Below are 16648 nucleotides of genomic sequence, written 5' to 3'. Positions count from 1 at the left end.
ATTAAAATGTAGTGTGTTGCTTAGATGATGTAATTATGTAGGCAAAACCCAGGGCCAGAGCATTTTAGCACTTCCGGTTCCATCTTCCTGAAGTCATGGGGTTTTGGTTAAACCCCTTTAATAAGATTTATGGTTAACACAAGCCCAAGATATTTTCACGTTGTATTCTATAACAAAAAACGCACCAATATTACCCTCACTTGTGTTGTTTAAAGCTTTAATGCGGCTTTGAAAGGGCGGTTGCTAAAGGGCCTCTAATGTCATCACGCATGAAGATCTCAAAAACAATTCAACATGGGTACAGTTCCCAACAATCATTCAATCCCAGAGAATTTCCTCATCAGGAAACATGTTTTTTCATGTGTTTAATAAAGTTTAAACTATTTGTCGAAAGTGATGATGTTGATGTCGGGAGACCGTGGTGTAGTTCACTTAGGGTAGCTTTTTATTTCTTGTAAACGCTTTGGACTTCAACATATATAAAAGTTGTGTTTTCCCAAGAAGATGACCTTGTTGGACAAAACGTGTCTCATAAACTTAACCAAGTCTACGGTAAAAATGAATGGGCTTTTTGGCATAGAAACCAGTGTCCCACTATCTTCCATGGTAGCCTACAAAAATACGTCATCAATGTTAAAGAAGTGCACCTTTATTTTTATTGGGTAAAACTAAATCTGATGAATGTATAGAATGTACAATTACAGAAAATGCACAACATAGATATGTACACTAGATGTTGGCCTTGGCTACGGCAGTTCATTGGACCGAATGTGTCAACTAGAGCCGCCATCTTGAAACAAGGGAGCCCCACACCAGCGTCGTTGTAGGCAATGGTGTAACGGAAATAAAATCACCATAAATCGTCATGAATGCGATTTTTTTTTGGGTTTTCTTTTGATTCCTTTCATCAATCAGACATATATTTAGCATTGAGTCCAGAAAAAAATTGGATATTATGAAAATTTACTTTTTCTAACTATAATGCATAGTGCTAGTAGCCCTAACATCCATAGGCAGCACAAAAGTCCGTGAATTAGAAGTACAGGCGGAGATAGCAGCGTTACCTAGCTCCTTCCTATGACAAGACCCCTGATCCAAGATGGCGGCGGTTTTAACGCATGCTTAGAACCCCAAGGCGACATCTAGCGTATATATCTATGTGGGAACAACAGGAGAAGGGATTAAAGGTTCACAAGATGCTGTCGTGGAATATCTGAAGAATATAGGGATGTATGATAGGATATAGGTTATTTATTTATTTATTATAATTATACTTTTTTCCTAATTCAATGTTTATTATTATCATATATTAAATGTGACGTAGATCATTTCCATGCTGCATACTCCGATACAGTAGGTGGCGGTATGCACCTGATAAGTCATGGTTGCTGCGCATGAGCGGAAGTAGTATTATGACGCAACACACCAGAAAGTTCCCCGGATTAAATAAGTACAGTACGAAGGTCAGTAAAGCAAAAGCACAACAGATTAAAAAAGTAACATTAAAGTAACAGGAATTGTATCGAGTCCTGATCTTAAACGCATCATGCCGAGAGGAAGCCGCAGCAGAAGTTCAAGGATGAGTCCTCCGAGGTGAGTAGTAACAGAAAATACAGAGAAACACTGCCAGTCATGTGTCACATAACCAACACATCTCATGAACATGTGTAATCTCATCATCGACATGGATAGAAGTGGTTACCATATAAGCATATTACATTCAAATTACCCGGTTTTGATGATTATAGAATTGTTTAAAAATGCAGAATTTATTTATCTGACCACGAGTCTATTTTAATGCGTGAGCTTTGGTGGCTATTTGCTTTTGGTCATAAGATATAATCTAAAACCTTCCTGTTCTTATAACCTAAAGCCTATTCTTTCTTTAAACTATTTTGTTGTCTTATCTAAGTCATAGTCCCATGTAATATGTTATTATTCACTATTTAAACAGTTTAATCATTCATCACTGTACAGTGTGGAGAAGTCAGATAAATAAAAATTAAAACCATGGACATACAGTTAATATTTTAGTCTAGTGATACACTGCTCTGAAAGGTTTCATGTTGCTCTTGTGAAGTGTAAAACTTGCTTAGGACGTCGAGACAAGTCGGCTTTTTCTTCTCAATAAGCTGATCACAGATCAGTTGAAATAAATTTACAAAATCTAAACAAACATAGTCTGAATCAAAATGATTATTAAAAAAATTAGTTGTTTAAAAAGTGTACCAAAAGTAATATGTTCTGCCTTTTATCTTTTTAAGTTACTCATCACCTCCGCCAATGGCTAGGGCCGCTCCTCCACGATCATACGTCCCAGCGCCCAGTCCCGCTCCACCGTCAGCAGTGGGCAACCCTGCTGCTGCTGCTCCCAGACAACCAGGAATGTTTGCGCAGATGGCGACTACTGCAGCGGGCGTCGCGGTCGGCTCTGCTGTTGGCCACACGATAGGTCATGCCATGACCGGTGGATTCGGTGGAGGTGGACAGTCTGAGGCTGCTAGGCCTGATGTGACCTATCAGGTAAACACAAATCTTGTCATTAAAGCGGGACTTTTGTCTGTGTGAGCCTGTAAACTTTAAGGAATGTGTATAAATTATAGGAGGACAATGCAATGCTCAATATGGCCTTTTTATAGTAATAGGAGTTGCGGTAAAGCATTAAAGATGAAAGGTTCATCAAGTTTTGGATGCATTTAAAGAAATTGATTCGTGAAATATATAAACTAAAAACCTAATATAAGTAAATCTGTTTAACAGGAGCCCAATCAGGGTCAGCCCATGTATCAACCTCAGCCATCAATGTATCAACAGCAGCCCATGTACCAACAGGACGTCCAACAACAGAGTCCCTGTGCATATGAGCTGAAGCAGTTCATCGAGTGTGCTCAGACACAGAGCGACTATAAACTCTGTGAGGGATTCAGCGAAGTACTTAAACAATGCAAATTTTCCAATGGTATGTATGTTGTGTTCATCAGACAAACGTGTGTTGTTTTATTGGTGTAAGAATATTCTTTCACAAGCACATGAAAACCCACAAGAAAAAAAAAAAAAATAGCTGAGTTTCCATCAAAGCGTGGAGCAAATCTTTTTAAAATGAGCAAAAAAACCCAATTGCAAATTAGGTGCGTTTCCGACAATGACGGTGGTATTGATAACCTAGAAACCAACAGTAAATAAAACAAGACACGTTTAGAAATTTAAAACAGGATTGAATGTAGTTACGATTTGGCAAGTTATACATTTTCTAGCAGTCCAGCTTGTAATTGATAAACTGAATGCTGTGCACAGAAAATGAAATGCCACACTTTTGATGCAGGCACTAGCAGCAAGGGCATTGCGGCAATGTCGAGCTCCATATATTGTAAAGACAACGACAACTGATACAGCTAGATGATCAGTCACTTGGGTTTTAATGTTAGCTATGTCAGATATTTGGCAAATGGGTTTCCATCTCCCATTATTCGCATTATTAAAAAAACACCTCAAGTGAGCGTAAAAACTTTTTTTGAGAATTAAGTGAGTTTTATTCAGAATTTGGCTTTCCATTACTCGTTTCTGATGCAATACTAAAAAAAAATTCTCATAAAGTCAGTGTGATGGAATCCCAGCATTTTGTCTGTGGCGTCTGATCATTTTGTATTAGGCCTAGTCCACACATAGTTTTCCTTCCTTCCTTTTTTTTTTTTTTTTTTAAAGAAAAATCTCTGTCCACATGAAAACACAAAAACACGATATGAAGAGCTGTCAAAAGTATGCAAAACCAAAAGGTGGCTATATAACATGTAAACGAAGAAGATGGTGGCACACAATTTGATATCAAACAAAGGATGCACTCCAACATCACATGCCAGTTTTAAAAAGCTCAGTTTCAGTAAACTGATACTGCGTTTGCATGTGAACGAATGACCAAATCTCATAGAAAAACTGTCTTTTTTTGATTTGGCACACTTTTCACATTGTATAAGGTTCATAAATGGCCTCTTGATCTCTTATATAATCTAATATAATAATAAATCACTACTGAAATTAAGGAAATTTGGAAAGTCCAATGACTTTGTTTAAATGTAGTAGAGATTATGTTTTGAATAAATATTCATTTCAATAAAAATAAATACAAAAGTGCAACATTGAAAAAAGGTACAGAAATATGGTGATTAAAGGTAAATAAGCAATTGAATGACAGATAAGTATTGAATTGTAGTTTGTATTAACAAAGCTTTTCTTTTCCACAGGACTGTCATGAGACGTGTAAGGAAACATGGACACACATCCAGACTCATTCTTCATCTGCTTATGTTGAAACAATTTAAAATTGCACAAATCAATGATGTTAGTAAATTTAAAAAGTAAATGCAATTATCAAAGCAGTTCTTCAGAGAAATGCTGTGTAACATATTTGATGCATAGTATTTATGTGTTATGTTTGTTTGTTTTGCTTCAGTAGAATTTTTCCTCATTAAAATAATAATAAAAATGTTTTATCAAATAATGTGATGTTGAATTGCAAATAAAAGGATGAAACATTTATATTCATGTGCCTTTCGTCAATTTCTCAATTAAATAAAAATCATGTTGAAAGATTTACTCGTCCATTTACTTTACCTTGATATAAGTTAAAGACCTTTTTTTTTTTCTTTTAATGCTATAATAAATTTTTTCATTTTCTATTTTTTGACCGAGATAAAAATAAGCGATTTAATGGTAGAGAAATATAGATGTGAACCGGTAGTGTGTAACCGTAATGCGATACAGGTCGACAGCGTCTTCAATATCGCTTTTATTTTTGGATCTTGACATTCACGGGTGCCCTTTTGCCGTGTTGTTGAAGGCAGCAGAGCAGTCATATTTGTACCGATACATTTCTGTACTCTTCCCGGAAGACTGCAACATGGATTGACCACCCAACGACTGAGAGGACAACAATCCTAAACATTAAAAGTGATTTAAAGAGGTATGATGAAATGGCGCTCGCGTGTCAATAGGCTTATCTTAATACTGTCGCTGTCCATGATGATGCCGCTCAGATTGATGCACGCGCAGAACCGCTAATGTGTGACACGCGATGCCTTGCATCAGCTTTAATAAATATAACAGATGAGCACTTTCAGATATATATTTAGATACGTGTATGCATATATCATGTGTATTGGTAGAGGGCATGCATATGTGACCCAACGCCTCTAACAGGGTTTCAACGTCGTAACATACATGTTATTGCCATAATATTTACATGGTTCTCCAGTGCTATCTTTAATGAATAGCCAAATACGTTTAACGATAGCTTAACGTTAATATTGAACAAACACATTTATTTTCGATTTGAGTATTTACCGTCGTACCATAGGTAATTTATGTATGTATAAATATGTTCAAATGACCCTTTAATTGTATTCTGTTCGTACTGTATTTATTAGCATTTGAAATCCACATATCCATAAGATGCCATTAAAACCATTGCAATTCCCAATCCCCACACAGTCAATCCATACTAATGTTTGGCTGACAGTTTTTTTATAAGGGCCACCTTATTTTTAATGTATAATTTTTCATTGTGTAGGAACAACTTGGTTATGGTTTTCCATATTTCAAAAAATAATTCAGCCTTTATGGAAAAATCTTTAACATTATGTCTGAACTACACTATGAAGAGTTTGGCGTGTGGTTTATGATACTGCTGTTATGTTATAATACAGGTGTGTCAGTATAACTATGACCAAAGAAGATGAAATTCCTGAATGGGTTGGAGCTCAGGACTTCTATGAGAAGTATGATCCAAAGGAGATCCTTGGAAGGTACTGTTGTAGTTTACGGGTGGTTAAAATACATGCCATGTTTGTATTTTGTGCATGATTTTCATGACAATGAACATTTAATTACACATACGCTTTTAAAAATAAAGGTGCTATCTGTACACAATGCTATTGAGCAGGGTTCCCCAAATCTTACCCTGGAGGGCCGGAGCACTACAGAGTTTAGGTCCGACCCTAATCAAACTTACACACCTGTGATTGTCTAGTGATCATGAAGACCTTGATTAGCTTGCTCAGGTGTGTTTGATCAGGGTTGGAGCTAAACTCTGCAGTGCTCCGGACCTCCAAGGTAAGATTTGAGGAACCCTGCCATAGAGGAACCATTTGGGCTATATGGTTTTATAAAGAACCTTTAACATCTGAAGAACCTTTCTGTTTCACTTTTATTTGTAGTGGTTAAAGCTTATTGCAAATGAAAATGATTCTTTTAAGAAAATTTAACTGAACGGTTCCTTGTGGGAACCAAAAAATGGTTCGGTATTACTTTACAATAAGGTTGTATTTGTACTTGCATTCTCTAACATGAACAACACGTCTACAGCATTTATTATTATCTTAATTCATGTTAATACTTTTAACATTTAGTAATGTTAGTAAAGTTTAATATAAGTTAATGCATAATTTTATCTAACATTAACAAAGATTAATAATTGCTGATGTTTATTAAACTATTCTGTTCATTGTTAGTTCATGTAAGCCAACACATTTACTAATGATAACAAATACCTTTTGTAGCACCTTTAAGTATGAAAAAATCTTTAACTACACAGTATGAGCATAGTTAAATGACTTTGTTTATGTAACTCAAGTGCACATTATACTGTTGATTAGGGATGGGATGATTACCAGGATGAAATGTCCTGACCGTTAATATTATAGTTTAACATTTAATTAACATTATCACCGTGTTTGATTACTGTCCAGCCAGAATCAGTTTGACGCAGGAGGCGCACATGCAACATAGTTTTTTGCACAAGAAGGCATTTAAGAGATAATGTATTGTATTCATTCACAGTAAACTTATAAGACAAATGTATTTATTTTTACCACAGAAATTATTTCAGGGACCAGAAATATTAAATTGTGATTTTCAAAAATAAAACTTGTTCAAACAAAACCATGATAATATTGATCACCGTGATAACTTTGGTCACTATAATCATGATATGACATTTTCATCCCATCCCATCCCTACTGTTGATGTAATGATTTATAACTGTTCAGTCTTCCAAAGCAAATGGATCATGCTGTCAAGTAATTGGCCAATTGAAAAACTGCTGTCTGTTTGTCTGCTTATTGTCTACTTTGTACCCAAATTTTATTATCTGTAAGCTCTCTGTAGTATCTGTAATTTGTGGAACTGGGTTGAAATGATGTTTATGTGTTTATACATTTTTATTATGCACAAAATTTCAATGAAATATATAAAATCTGTTGACATATAAGCTACAGAGACACATCTAACTTTCTCATTATTTCAATGTTTGTTTTGCAGAGGGGTAAGCAGCGTGGTTCGACGTTGTATCCAGAAGCGCACCACCCAGGAATATGCTGTCAAGATCATCGACATCACTCCCTCAGATAAGATGAGCCCTGAAGAGATCGAGGAGATCAGAAATGCCACAATTAAGGAGATTGAAATCCTCAAGAAAGTCTACGGGCAAGAAAACATCAGTAAGTGTCTTTCCAAATGTTTTGAAATGTACTAAAATATACAGTAGCACTGGACACTTAAAAGGCACAATATGTAAAATTTTTATAATGAAAACCACTCCATAAACCACTTGCAAAGTGTGATATATTTAATGCACATTGTACATTATCCCAAACATTCCCAAGGATTTGTAATTAAAAAAATTATGTAGCTAATTATTCATTTGTATTAAAATGTTATCTAATTCAATTGTCATTTCACAATGTACATTTGTGTCATAACTGCATTTACATCTAAATTTGTGTTTTGAATGATGTAAACACTTTGTTTCACCAGTTCAGCTTAAAGATTGCTACGAAACTAAAGCTTTCTTCTTCCTGGTGTTTGATTTGTGAGTATATTGTGAATCTAATATAAGGCTTAATGTTTTCAAAAGATATGCACTTTCAAAAAGCTTTTATAAATCTGCACAAATTTTGTGATAAATATTGTGCTTACAGGATGAGGAAAGGAGAGCTTTTTGATTACCTAACCGAGAAGGTAACGCTCAGTGAAAAAGAGACAAGGTTAGTGTCTGTAAATCTCATAAAACCTGTCAAGAACATGTCTGGTTCATATTTCACCCTAAAACACCCTTAGTGTTTGTTGTACTCCCTTAAATTATATTGCTTTAAATCAAAACTTAATAAATAAATTGTATATATATATATATATAATTTGTCTTTTTTTAATTAACTTCTTTCCTAAGGATTAAATTATTTCCTAATGAGAATCACCATTATGAATTTTTGCAAAAATAAATGTTTTGTTTTTGTGGTGAACCTGTGGGCATGTTGTTGTTAGATTCACTCCATATATAAAACATTTATCACAGCTCAATGTACAGCAGTATACATTGAATTCATTTGCAGTTTCATGTTTTGATTTTGCAGGAAGATTATGCGTTCCCTGTTGGAGGTGGTTCAGTTCCTTCACTCTCAAAACATTGTCCACAGGGATCTTAAGCCGGAAAACATCCTTCTGGATGACAATATGAGCATTAAACTCACTGACTTTGGGTTTGCGGTCCAGATGGCCCCAGGACAAAAACTTAACGGTAATCACTTCTATCTGGTTAACTAGCTGGCCATATGTCCATCTTCATTACATTTTCTCATTACTAGCTGTCCATGTTGTGCTTGAGATATACTGTATTGCAACTCTTAGAGGTTAAGTTTCATGCAGGTTTCATAGGTTGTCATAGCTACACAGTTATTTGACACTTAACAAGTTATTTTCTTACTCTAGGGTCATGTGGTACAGTGTATCCTCTGACCTTTGAACTTAAACACAGAGGCTTTCCATGTCCGAAGCATGACCATTTACTTATTATGTGTCTTACATGGCTGTTTAGGTATCATTTAAAGGTAGCATAGTGTGTGTGTGTGTGTGTGTGTGTGTGTGTGTGTGTGTGTGTGTGTGTGTGTGTGTGTGTGTGTGTGTGTGTGTGTGTGTGTGTGTGTGTGTGTGTGTGTGTGTGTGTGAGAGAGAGAGAGAGAGAGAGAGAGAGAGAGAGAGAGAGAGAGAGAGAGAGCTCTCGGCAAAATGATGCCTAGAAAACAGCTCTTTTTTAACTAATGTGCTATGTTGAAAGTTAATGTGTCAATGATACAACTGAAAGGAAACATGATCTATAAAAATATTTCAAGGTGAACTTAATTCATTAGAGACGGGGGCTTCATGCACCAGAAATGTGTGCACAAACAGACATTAAAGTAATGTTATAGAGCGGTCACAGTCTTTTTTTGGCACTCCCACTTACATTTCTAACAATCTGAGCCCCTCTGCCTTCATGTAAAAACCACCATAATAAATGTGTTGAATAACTTTTATGTTAAATACTTACAATTAATTCAACCAATCATAATAATGACATATTGGCAAAAGTTACATCTGAAATGGCATTTATGTTTATTTGTGTACTGTTTATGCTTCTCTGTTGTGCTATTAATGCATTTGCACAACAACTGTGGTATGTTATAAAATGATTGTAATGTTAAATACATAAAGCAGGCTGTATAAATGATAAAAATGACAAAAACAAGTGTCACGCAATTTATTGTAATGTTTAACATTACAAAAACAATAATGCTTATTTTCAATTTTAATTGTAATTTTTAAAACCCTTAAAAATATGTTAATATAAAATTATTCGAGGAACGCAGTAAATTAAACCTCGTATGTGAGCATATGTGATTACACCCCCCTGTGAACTCTGGCGTTATACCAAGATTATTCTAGAAATCTATAAATATAATGTTAAGACTGTCACATTTTGAATGTACACAGCGGGCATTAATGCACATTACCGTACTGGGTTTTGAAAGTGTTGTGAGTGTCTCTGACAGCGTTTAAATTCATCAGATAACAATGCAGCAGCAAGGAGGCCGCGACCGTGCACATATGCTAAAGACGTCTGTGACATCACCTGCCTCCTAAATGAAGGAGCATGTAAATGATCAAAACATCTCTGAAAAATGATGAGGATGCAACACAGAACTGATAGTATTGCAAACTGTTTAAAAGACAAGTAACAAATTAATAAATGCTTTTCTGTTTTGGAGGTTGTATGCAAAATCAATTTGGCTCAAAAAACTAAATGGGCATGAAGCCTCTGATTTGACGCATAAATAACAGTGCACTTTACAGTCAGGGTTTCATGTACATGTCATATTTCACACCAAAATCAAGCATGAACATTTCTATTTTCCCTTAAATTACTGGAACGCCACAAATCCAAAAGATTTATACACCTTGTTTACTAGGAGATCGCTTCTGACATTTCATAACCACTTAGTTTTTTATAAGATTATGTGCATGTTTTACAAATGATTCACTGTTTTGATTGAAGCGGTTAATGTTGGAATAAATCTGTGTACCTTAATGCTTCGTTCCATACATTTAAGCATATTTCCCAACCTGAAACAGGAAATAATGTCCGGATTAAGTGACATCAAAAGTAGTAACATCAAAACATTTGGTAAAATAAAAACAGACATTATTACTGTGTTGAGGTGGGAAATATCCTAAATGCCAGATTTGTATACATACTATTGTATGTTGTGATGTTTTTGTTGTTATCATATGTTGTTACACGCAGAGGTTTGTGGAACACCAGGTTATCTGGCACCAGAGATTATTGAATGCTCTATGGATCCTCACCACCAAGGTTACGGGACCGCAGTAGATATGTAAGTAACTCTTAAGATACAGCGACAGGCTTTAATAATATGTTGGTCTAAGAATATCACCTTTGAATGACTGATAAGTTAAAACAGCTGTAGTCTGTAATTGCATTGCAAATTTATTTTTCAGCTGGAGTGCAGGGGTGATCATGTACACCCTTCTTGCGGGTTCCCCTCCATTCTGGCACAGGAAGCAGATGCTAATGCTACGCATGATCCTAGCAGGAAGCTACCAGTTCGCCTCTCCAGAATGGGATGACCGTTCGGACACTGTCAAAGACTTGGTGTGTCATGTGTAGCAGATTTGAAAATATAAGCACGACGATGTTGTAGATCACAACTTTTCTGTTTACCTTTACCAAGCAATGGGTATCAACTTACACATACATTAAAAGAATAGTTTAAAGAAAATGTCCCCATAGTTTACCAAACCTTAATGACATCCTAGGTGTATATGATTTCCTTTCTTCAGACAAGTTTTATTAAATAATACACTGGCTTTTACTATCTGCGTTAACAACACTCTGTTGTGTGTGTGTGTGGCATGCAAACCTTTTTAGATCTCCAGGATGTTGGTGGTTAATCCCGAGAAGCGTTACACTGCAATAGATGCCCTAAACCATCCTTTCTTCCAACAGTATGTGGTCGCAGAGGTGCGACATTTCAGCCCATACAGGAAGTTCAAGGTGCAGTCACTATGTTTGCATTGTTTAAGAAATACTCTTAAGAATGCTGATCTTGGATCATCTTTCCTTAGGCCATTAATAAAATTTCGGATATTTTACATGAGATTAATAAGCCCTTCAATTACAATGTTTCGCAGTTACTGCCCATATTTTTAAAGCCATTTACAAGTAGCCAGTACAACATACTGTAAATGCTTAATTTTCTTAATGCAGGAATGAACTCATAATGCATTTGAAATTACTGAATAGTTTTTTTAAATATATATTTATTAAAGTTTATTACAAAATATAAAAATATATGACGAGCACAGATGCAAAACCCTCTAAGCACGTCTCACACGTTTTCTTGTAAATTAGCATTTTACAGACTGGTATTTCTGAATGGGCTTAAGCCGGGATTAAGCGGATTTGAAGTATTTGATGAATAGTACTAGTCGAAAGCATCTACTTTTTGACAGAGGTGTAATTTACCGACTTTTGCCTCATATACTAAAAAATTGTGCATTTTTGGACAGTAGTTGGCAAAAAGTGATCCATGTGGGTTCATTTGTAGGATTGCTTTCTCTGGTTCCTTAACTTATTTATTGGACAAAAGTATTTGATAAAACAGCACTACAGCATATCGTGCATTGTGAAGTTTTGTCTGAATATAAAAAATGGTTAAAAAACGAAAAGCCAGGGAAAAAACATATATTAAATATAGTAACAACAGTTACAATTACAAATTCAAAGCCTCCTTAAATTCTTCTCAATGCTGAGCTTTAGTTTACACTGCAACACAAATATGAAACATGAACAGAAAATGTTAAATACATCTTTACTCTTTCTCTCTCTCTCTCTCTCTCTCTCTCTCTCTCTCTCTCTCTCTCTCTCTCTCTCTCTCTCTCTCTCTCTCTCTCTCTCTCTCTCTCTCTCTCTCTCTCTAGGTTTATACTATATTGTTAAAATAAAAATCATCTTTAGTAAATATATATGGGGTTTATTATTTCCAGAACCCCACTGTTGCACTCTACAGTATAAAGGTGTATTGGGTATTATATATGACACTTTGTTGCTTTCTGTTTTACAGGTAATCTGTCTGACAGTTCTGGCTACAATGCGCATTTATTGCAACTATCGGCGTGCCAAGCCAGTTACCAAGGAAGTGATCAAGAGCGATCCCTATGCACTTAAACCTGTTCGCAAGCTGATTGATGCCTGTGCTTTTAAGATTTATGGTCACTGGGTGAAGAAGGGCCAGACACAGAACAGAGCTGCTCTGTTTGAGAACAGTCCAAAAGCAATCCTGCTTTCTCTAGCAGCAGAAACTGATGATTCATCATTACGAATGATGTAAGAAATCTACAGAAACTGAGACACAGTGAATGAAAAAAACGATCTATCCTGGACAGTGTTTATGAGAAACACTTTAAATGTGTAAGGGTATCATTAATACCTCATGTCTTATAATCTAAAACATGCTATATGTAAGGAATAATTGACTACGGGCCATTGAATTATAAGAAAATAATGCACACCCTTCGCCGAGTGCCGTTACACCGCGGGTGTGCATTATTTTCAAATAATTCAAAGGACCGGAGTCAATTATTCCTCTTATACCACGGTTACCACAAACATTGCTCTGGTACCTATTTTTAAGAAATTTTAAAGGTTAGTTGTGCGGTTATCAGAAATTAATGCATACCCATGGAACATTTCTCATCCAGTTAGAATACAGCATTCAACAGACCCGTAGTATAAGGGAATACAAATGTACTTTTTGATTTCCTGCAAAGCAAATTTCAGTTTGCTCTAAAAAGTTGCATTATTGGCTTACAATGTTAAAATGTAGGTATCAGGAGCCTTTGTATTTTTAACTGAAATATTGTATATGCATTAAACCTGGATACTTGAAGTTCCCGTGCTAATAAAGGTCATGTTTTGATTATTATTATTATTAAATGCTTTGAAATGCCTAAAAACTCAATTCATCATATGCTTTATATCTAGGAGTGGTTTTCGAAAATATGTGCCCCTGCCTATAAATTCACAGAATGTTCTTGGATTATATTAAAACCTGTAAATCACACAAAAACGACTTATTGGTGATATATATATATAATTAATTTTATACTTTGTATAATAATATAAGATCGGTAATATAAAATAAAAAAATAAGAACTTTAATATTGTAATAATCAAAATAATTTGTTAGCAGATGGAGGACGATATAGTGTAATCCATTATAGTTTATAGTCCTAGACATAGTGTTTATTCAAGGCAATATCATAGGGTGGGTTTTTTATACCGTTATTCGAAGTTTATTCTTGATTTTGTTCTTTTTGTTGTAGTTTAACGTGAGTTAACTCGGTGTTTTCGACTCCATATACGACTCTGCGCAGACAGATCGGATCATGACATCAAGTATCGCGATAGTGGTTTGATGGCAGGCTGAAACGAAAGGCTTGCCGTTCGAATGGGTCTCGCGGTGATTTGATGTCATACGCTGATTAGTGGCGCAAATCCGCAGAAAGTCGAATCGCACCAATGAAATGAAGGGGAGGTTCGCTCATGAAAAATGAAAGAGTAAGTGGACGTGTATTGGTTGAAAGACATGCATTGGTAAAGTGGGCGTATGAGCTGGCCAATGAATTCCATAATAATTTGAATATTAATTAGGCAACGTGACTGGGCGATCCTGAAAGGTTGAGCGTCATCATGAAAAAATTAATATTCATGAGCTATTCCTTTCCACGTGGTTTGAATTCTGTCGGTACACTTCCGCTGCTCCATGTGTCTGTATTCTTCTTCACGGAGCTACAGAAATGGCAAATAAACGTCAAAATGACAATCCTCCAAAATGCGTAACATCTGCAAAGAAAAACAAGTCGGAGGAAAGCGAGTTTAATGGCACCGTCTTTAAATCCATGCTAAAGGATCCGTCTAAAGCACTTAAGCTTAAGGGTAAGCTATAAACGTTAGTTATGAGGTATCTGCTTTAAACTGCGACTGAATGTAACGTTAGTCACTTTACGCATTGTATAGATTTCATTTCGAGTCATTTTAAAATTATTCACCGAATATTTACTGAATTGGTGCTTTTCGTCATTTAACATTTATTTGCTGTTTGTTAGTAGCAAAATATTTGGATTAGCTTTTAATAAATTTCTTAATAGTCTTACGTCGCAACTTATTTGTGTTATTTTAATACAATGACACATTTATAAAGTCAAATGCACTAATACATTTCCTTTCTCCGTTTTTTTAAAATGTAAATGTACTGTATAGATTACAAGGTATACATTATTATCACCTCTGGACTGCTAACACACATTGAGCTGTAAGTTACTTACGCCAATAAATAATTTTTCTAGGTTTGGAGACCTTCATAAGAATCGCAAAGAAACTTCCATGCGCAGATCTCTATGATGTGGTTGAGGGCTACATCAAGATCTCAGTTGAATGTTCAGACATCTTAAAATTACTGGAGGAGGAAAATCATTCAGAGGCTGAGGTAAGTTACACACATAAGACCTCAATACATTACATGTTTATTTCAGTAAGAAGGAATATCTGGGTAGTTCAGAAAATTATTATGGTTATATTGAATTTTTGGATATAGTTTTGTTAAAATAATATATGGCAACATAAGCATTTATTAGTGCACAAACTGAGCAGCATTTGAATACAGAGTTATTTTCAGCTTGCTATCTCTGTCTTTTCTAGATGCTGGTGATTTTTCAGAGTCTTGAGATGATCTTGCTGAGGACGGCCAGTGACTTGTCTCACTTGAGTATGGTGGGATCCAACATAGTTAACAAGATGGTTTCCACTCACATGAAACTTCTGCTCACCTCGCTATATTCAGAGAATTACCGGTATTTCTTAGAAAAATCTTTGCTTGTTTTATTTTTTCTTTATGCATGCAGTTGACTAGTGGTTGAACCAATATTTTTATTGTCAAAGCTGATTATGAGGCCGAATACGTTTCTTTTTTGTGCCCCCAATCTTTGAGGATCAGTCGATACCGATTATTTTTCTAGTGTAAGTTGTACACTTCAAGTAGAATCAGCTTATTAAAATCAAGCCAGTGTATAGACGGTTTCATCAGACGCATGCGCGTTGTCACGATTTTGGGCCTGTCCCAAAGTTACCTTCCAGTTGTGTTTGTTTATTGGTTTGGTTAGTGGCTTATAATTATCCTCCGGAACAAATACCTTAAAATGAAAGAAACAGAAATATATATTTGCTGATTGAAAAGATTCATCGGCCGATAATAAAAATCCAAATATCAGCCAATATATCAACCACTGAAATAAAACGGTCCCCAACTACAGTTGACCTGCTTTTAAGGCCAAGTAACTGCATACAGAATAAAACACAAGAAGGTTGTATAATTTGTGTAACTGCTTTATTTAAACAGGTTTGTGCGCCAGTGTTTGTGTTTGCTGTCCGCTATGGTTTCTCAGGGAGCTGAAGCTGCTCGTGACATCTTCAGTCACATTCACTTCAGCAAAGGTCTCTCTGGACTCGCCCGCAGAAGAGACAAAACGGTACGCACCTATCAAACTGTTCACTTAAAGTTTCTACGAGTCTTATCTTTTAACATGTTTTGTTTACATTTTCCAGGGAAAGCCTGATGTTAGAATGGCTTATATACAGTTTCTCCTCTCATTCCTTATGTCTGGAGACAACACAACTATTGGGCAGATACTGGACACTAAAGGTATCAGTGACAACATCAGAATGCATTATAAATGACATGTCAGATGTATTGTTTTTTTTTATCAATACCCCTTTTGGTTATTCAGATTTACTGTCTGAAATTTTGACCAATGGCCTTAAAGACGACAGAATATCCACAGTAAACCTGATTCTGTCCACACTTCAAACTAGAGTAAGACCTCGCCTTTATGATGTCCAATATGTTTTCTGTGCTGAATATGTATACATCAACTATAAATGTTTTCTGTTTAATAGGTTGTGCAGAATAAGGCTATAAGGAAAACTCAAAAGGTTCGCTTCTTCAGTCCTTCAATACTGGCTCAGATAGCCTCTCTGTATAGATGGAACGGGATTGTGGATGTCAGCATAGATGATGAAGAGGTACAGTTCAGATTGTGTAATAGTTTTACAGTACAATTTAAATGGGTTGGGTTTTTCCCCAGTTAAAGAAATCAAGGCTACTTCTTCCTGCTGAAATGTCAATTTTACTAGGGTTGCACCGATATGTCGGCCTGTTATTATTATGACATCGGCTGATTGTATAGAAATACCCAATGATTATGG

The 16648-nt window shown here is 35.6% G+C and overlaps 3 protein-coding genes across 3 annotated transcripts in view; all 3 read left to right on the top strand.

Moving 5' to 3' along the window:
• The first annotated feature begins 1411 nt into the window (after positions 1-1411).
• On the top strand, positions 1412-4533 carry chchd2 (coiled-coil-helix-coiled-coil-helix domain containing 2). The gene is made up of 4 exons (XM_065281860.2): positions 1412-1593; positions 2265-2523; positions 2761-2959; positions 4239-4533. Exons 1-4 carry the CDS (start codon positions 1547-1549, stop codon positions 4247-4249), a joined length of 516 nt encoding a protein of 171 aa, XP_065137932.1. The 5' UTR covers positions 1412-1546; the 3' UTR covers positions 4250-4533.
• A 261-nt stretch (positions 4534-4794) lies between these two features.
• phkg1a (phosphorylase kinase, gamma 1a (muscle)) lies at positions 4795-13310 on the top strand. Its single transcript, XM_065242966.2, has 10 exons — positions 4795-4957; positions 5700-5798; positions 7312-7490; positions 7807-7861; positions 7971-8036; positions 8403-8566; positions 10610-10700; positions 10825-10978; positions 11255-11380; positions 12450-13310. The coding sequence occupies exons 2-10, from the start codon at positions 5716-5718 to the stop codon at positions 12714-12716; spliced, it is 1185 nt and encodes a 394-aa protein (XP_065099038.1). The 5' UTR covers positions 4795-4957; positions 5700-5715; the 3' UTR covers positions 12717-13310.
• Positions 13311-14132: 822 nt separating this feature from the next.
• Positions 14133-16648, top strand: part of urb1 (URB1 ribosome biogenesis homolog) — a 28563-nt gene continuing 26047 nt past the window's right edge. Inside the window, exons 1-7 of the mRNA XM_073815632.1 lie at positions 14133-14323; positions 14734-14873; positions 15086-15237; positions 15783-15912; positions 15989-16085; positions 16171-16256; positions 16340-16465. Of these exons, the coding sequence (XP_073671733.1) occupies positions 14185-14323; positions 14734-14873; positions 15086-15237; positions 15783-15912; positions 15989-16085; positions 16171-16256; positions 16340-16465 (870 nt within the window). The 5' untranslated portion in view covers positions 14133-14184. The remainder of the gene's footprint in view (positions 14324-14733; positions 14874-15085; positions 15238-15782; positions 15913-15988; positions 16086-16170; positions 16257-16339; positions 16466-16648) is intronic.

This window comes from Paramisgurnus dabryanus, chromosome 8, assembly GCF_030506205.2.
Source record: "Paramisgurnus dabryanus chromosome 8, PD_genome_1.1, whole genome shotgun sequence".
NCBI lineage: Eukaryota > Metazoa > Chordata > Actinopteri > Cypriniformes > Cobitidae > Paramisgurnus > Paramisgurnus dabryanus.
Note: the sequence above shows the minus strand (reverse complement) of the source record. Positions and strands in the feature narration are given on the sequence as shown.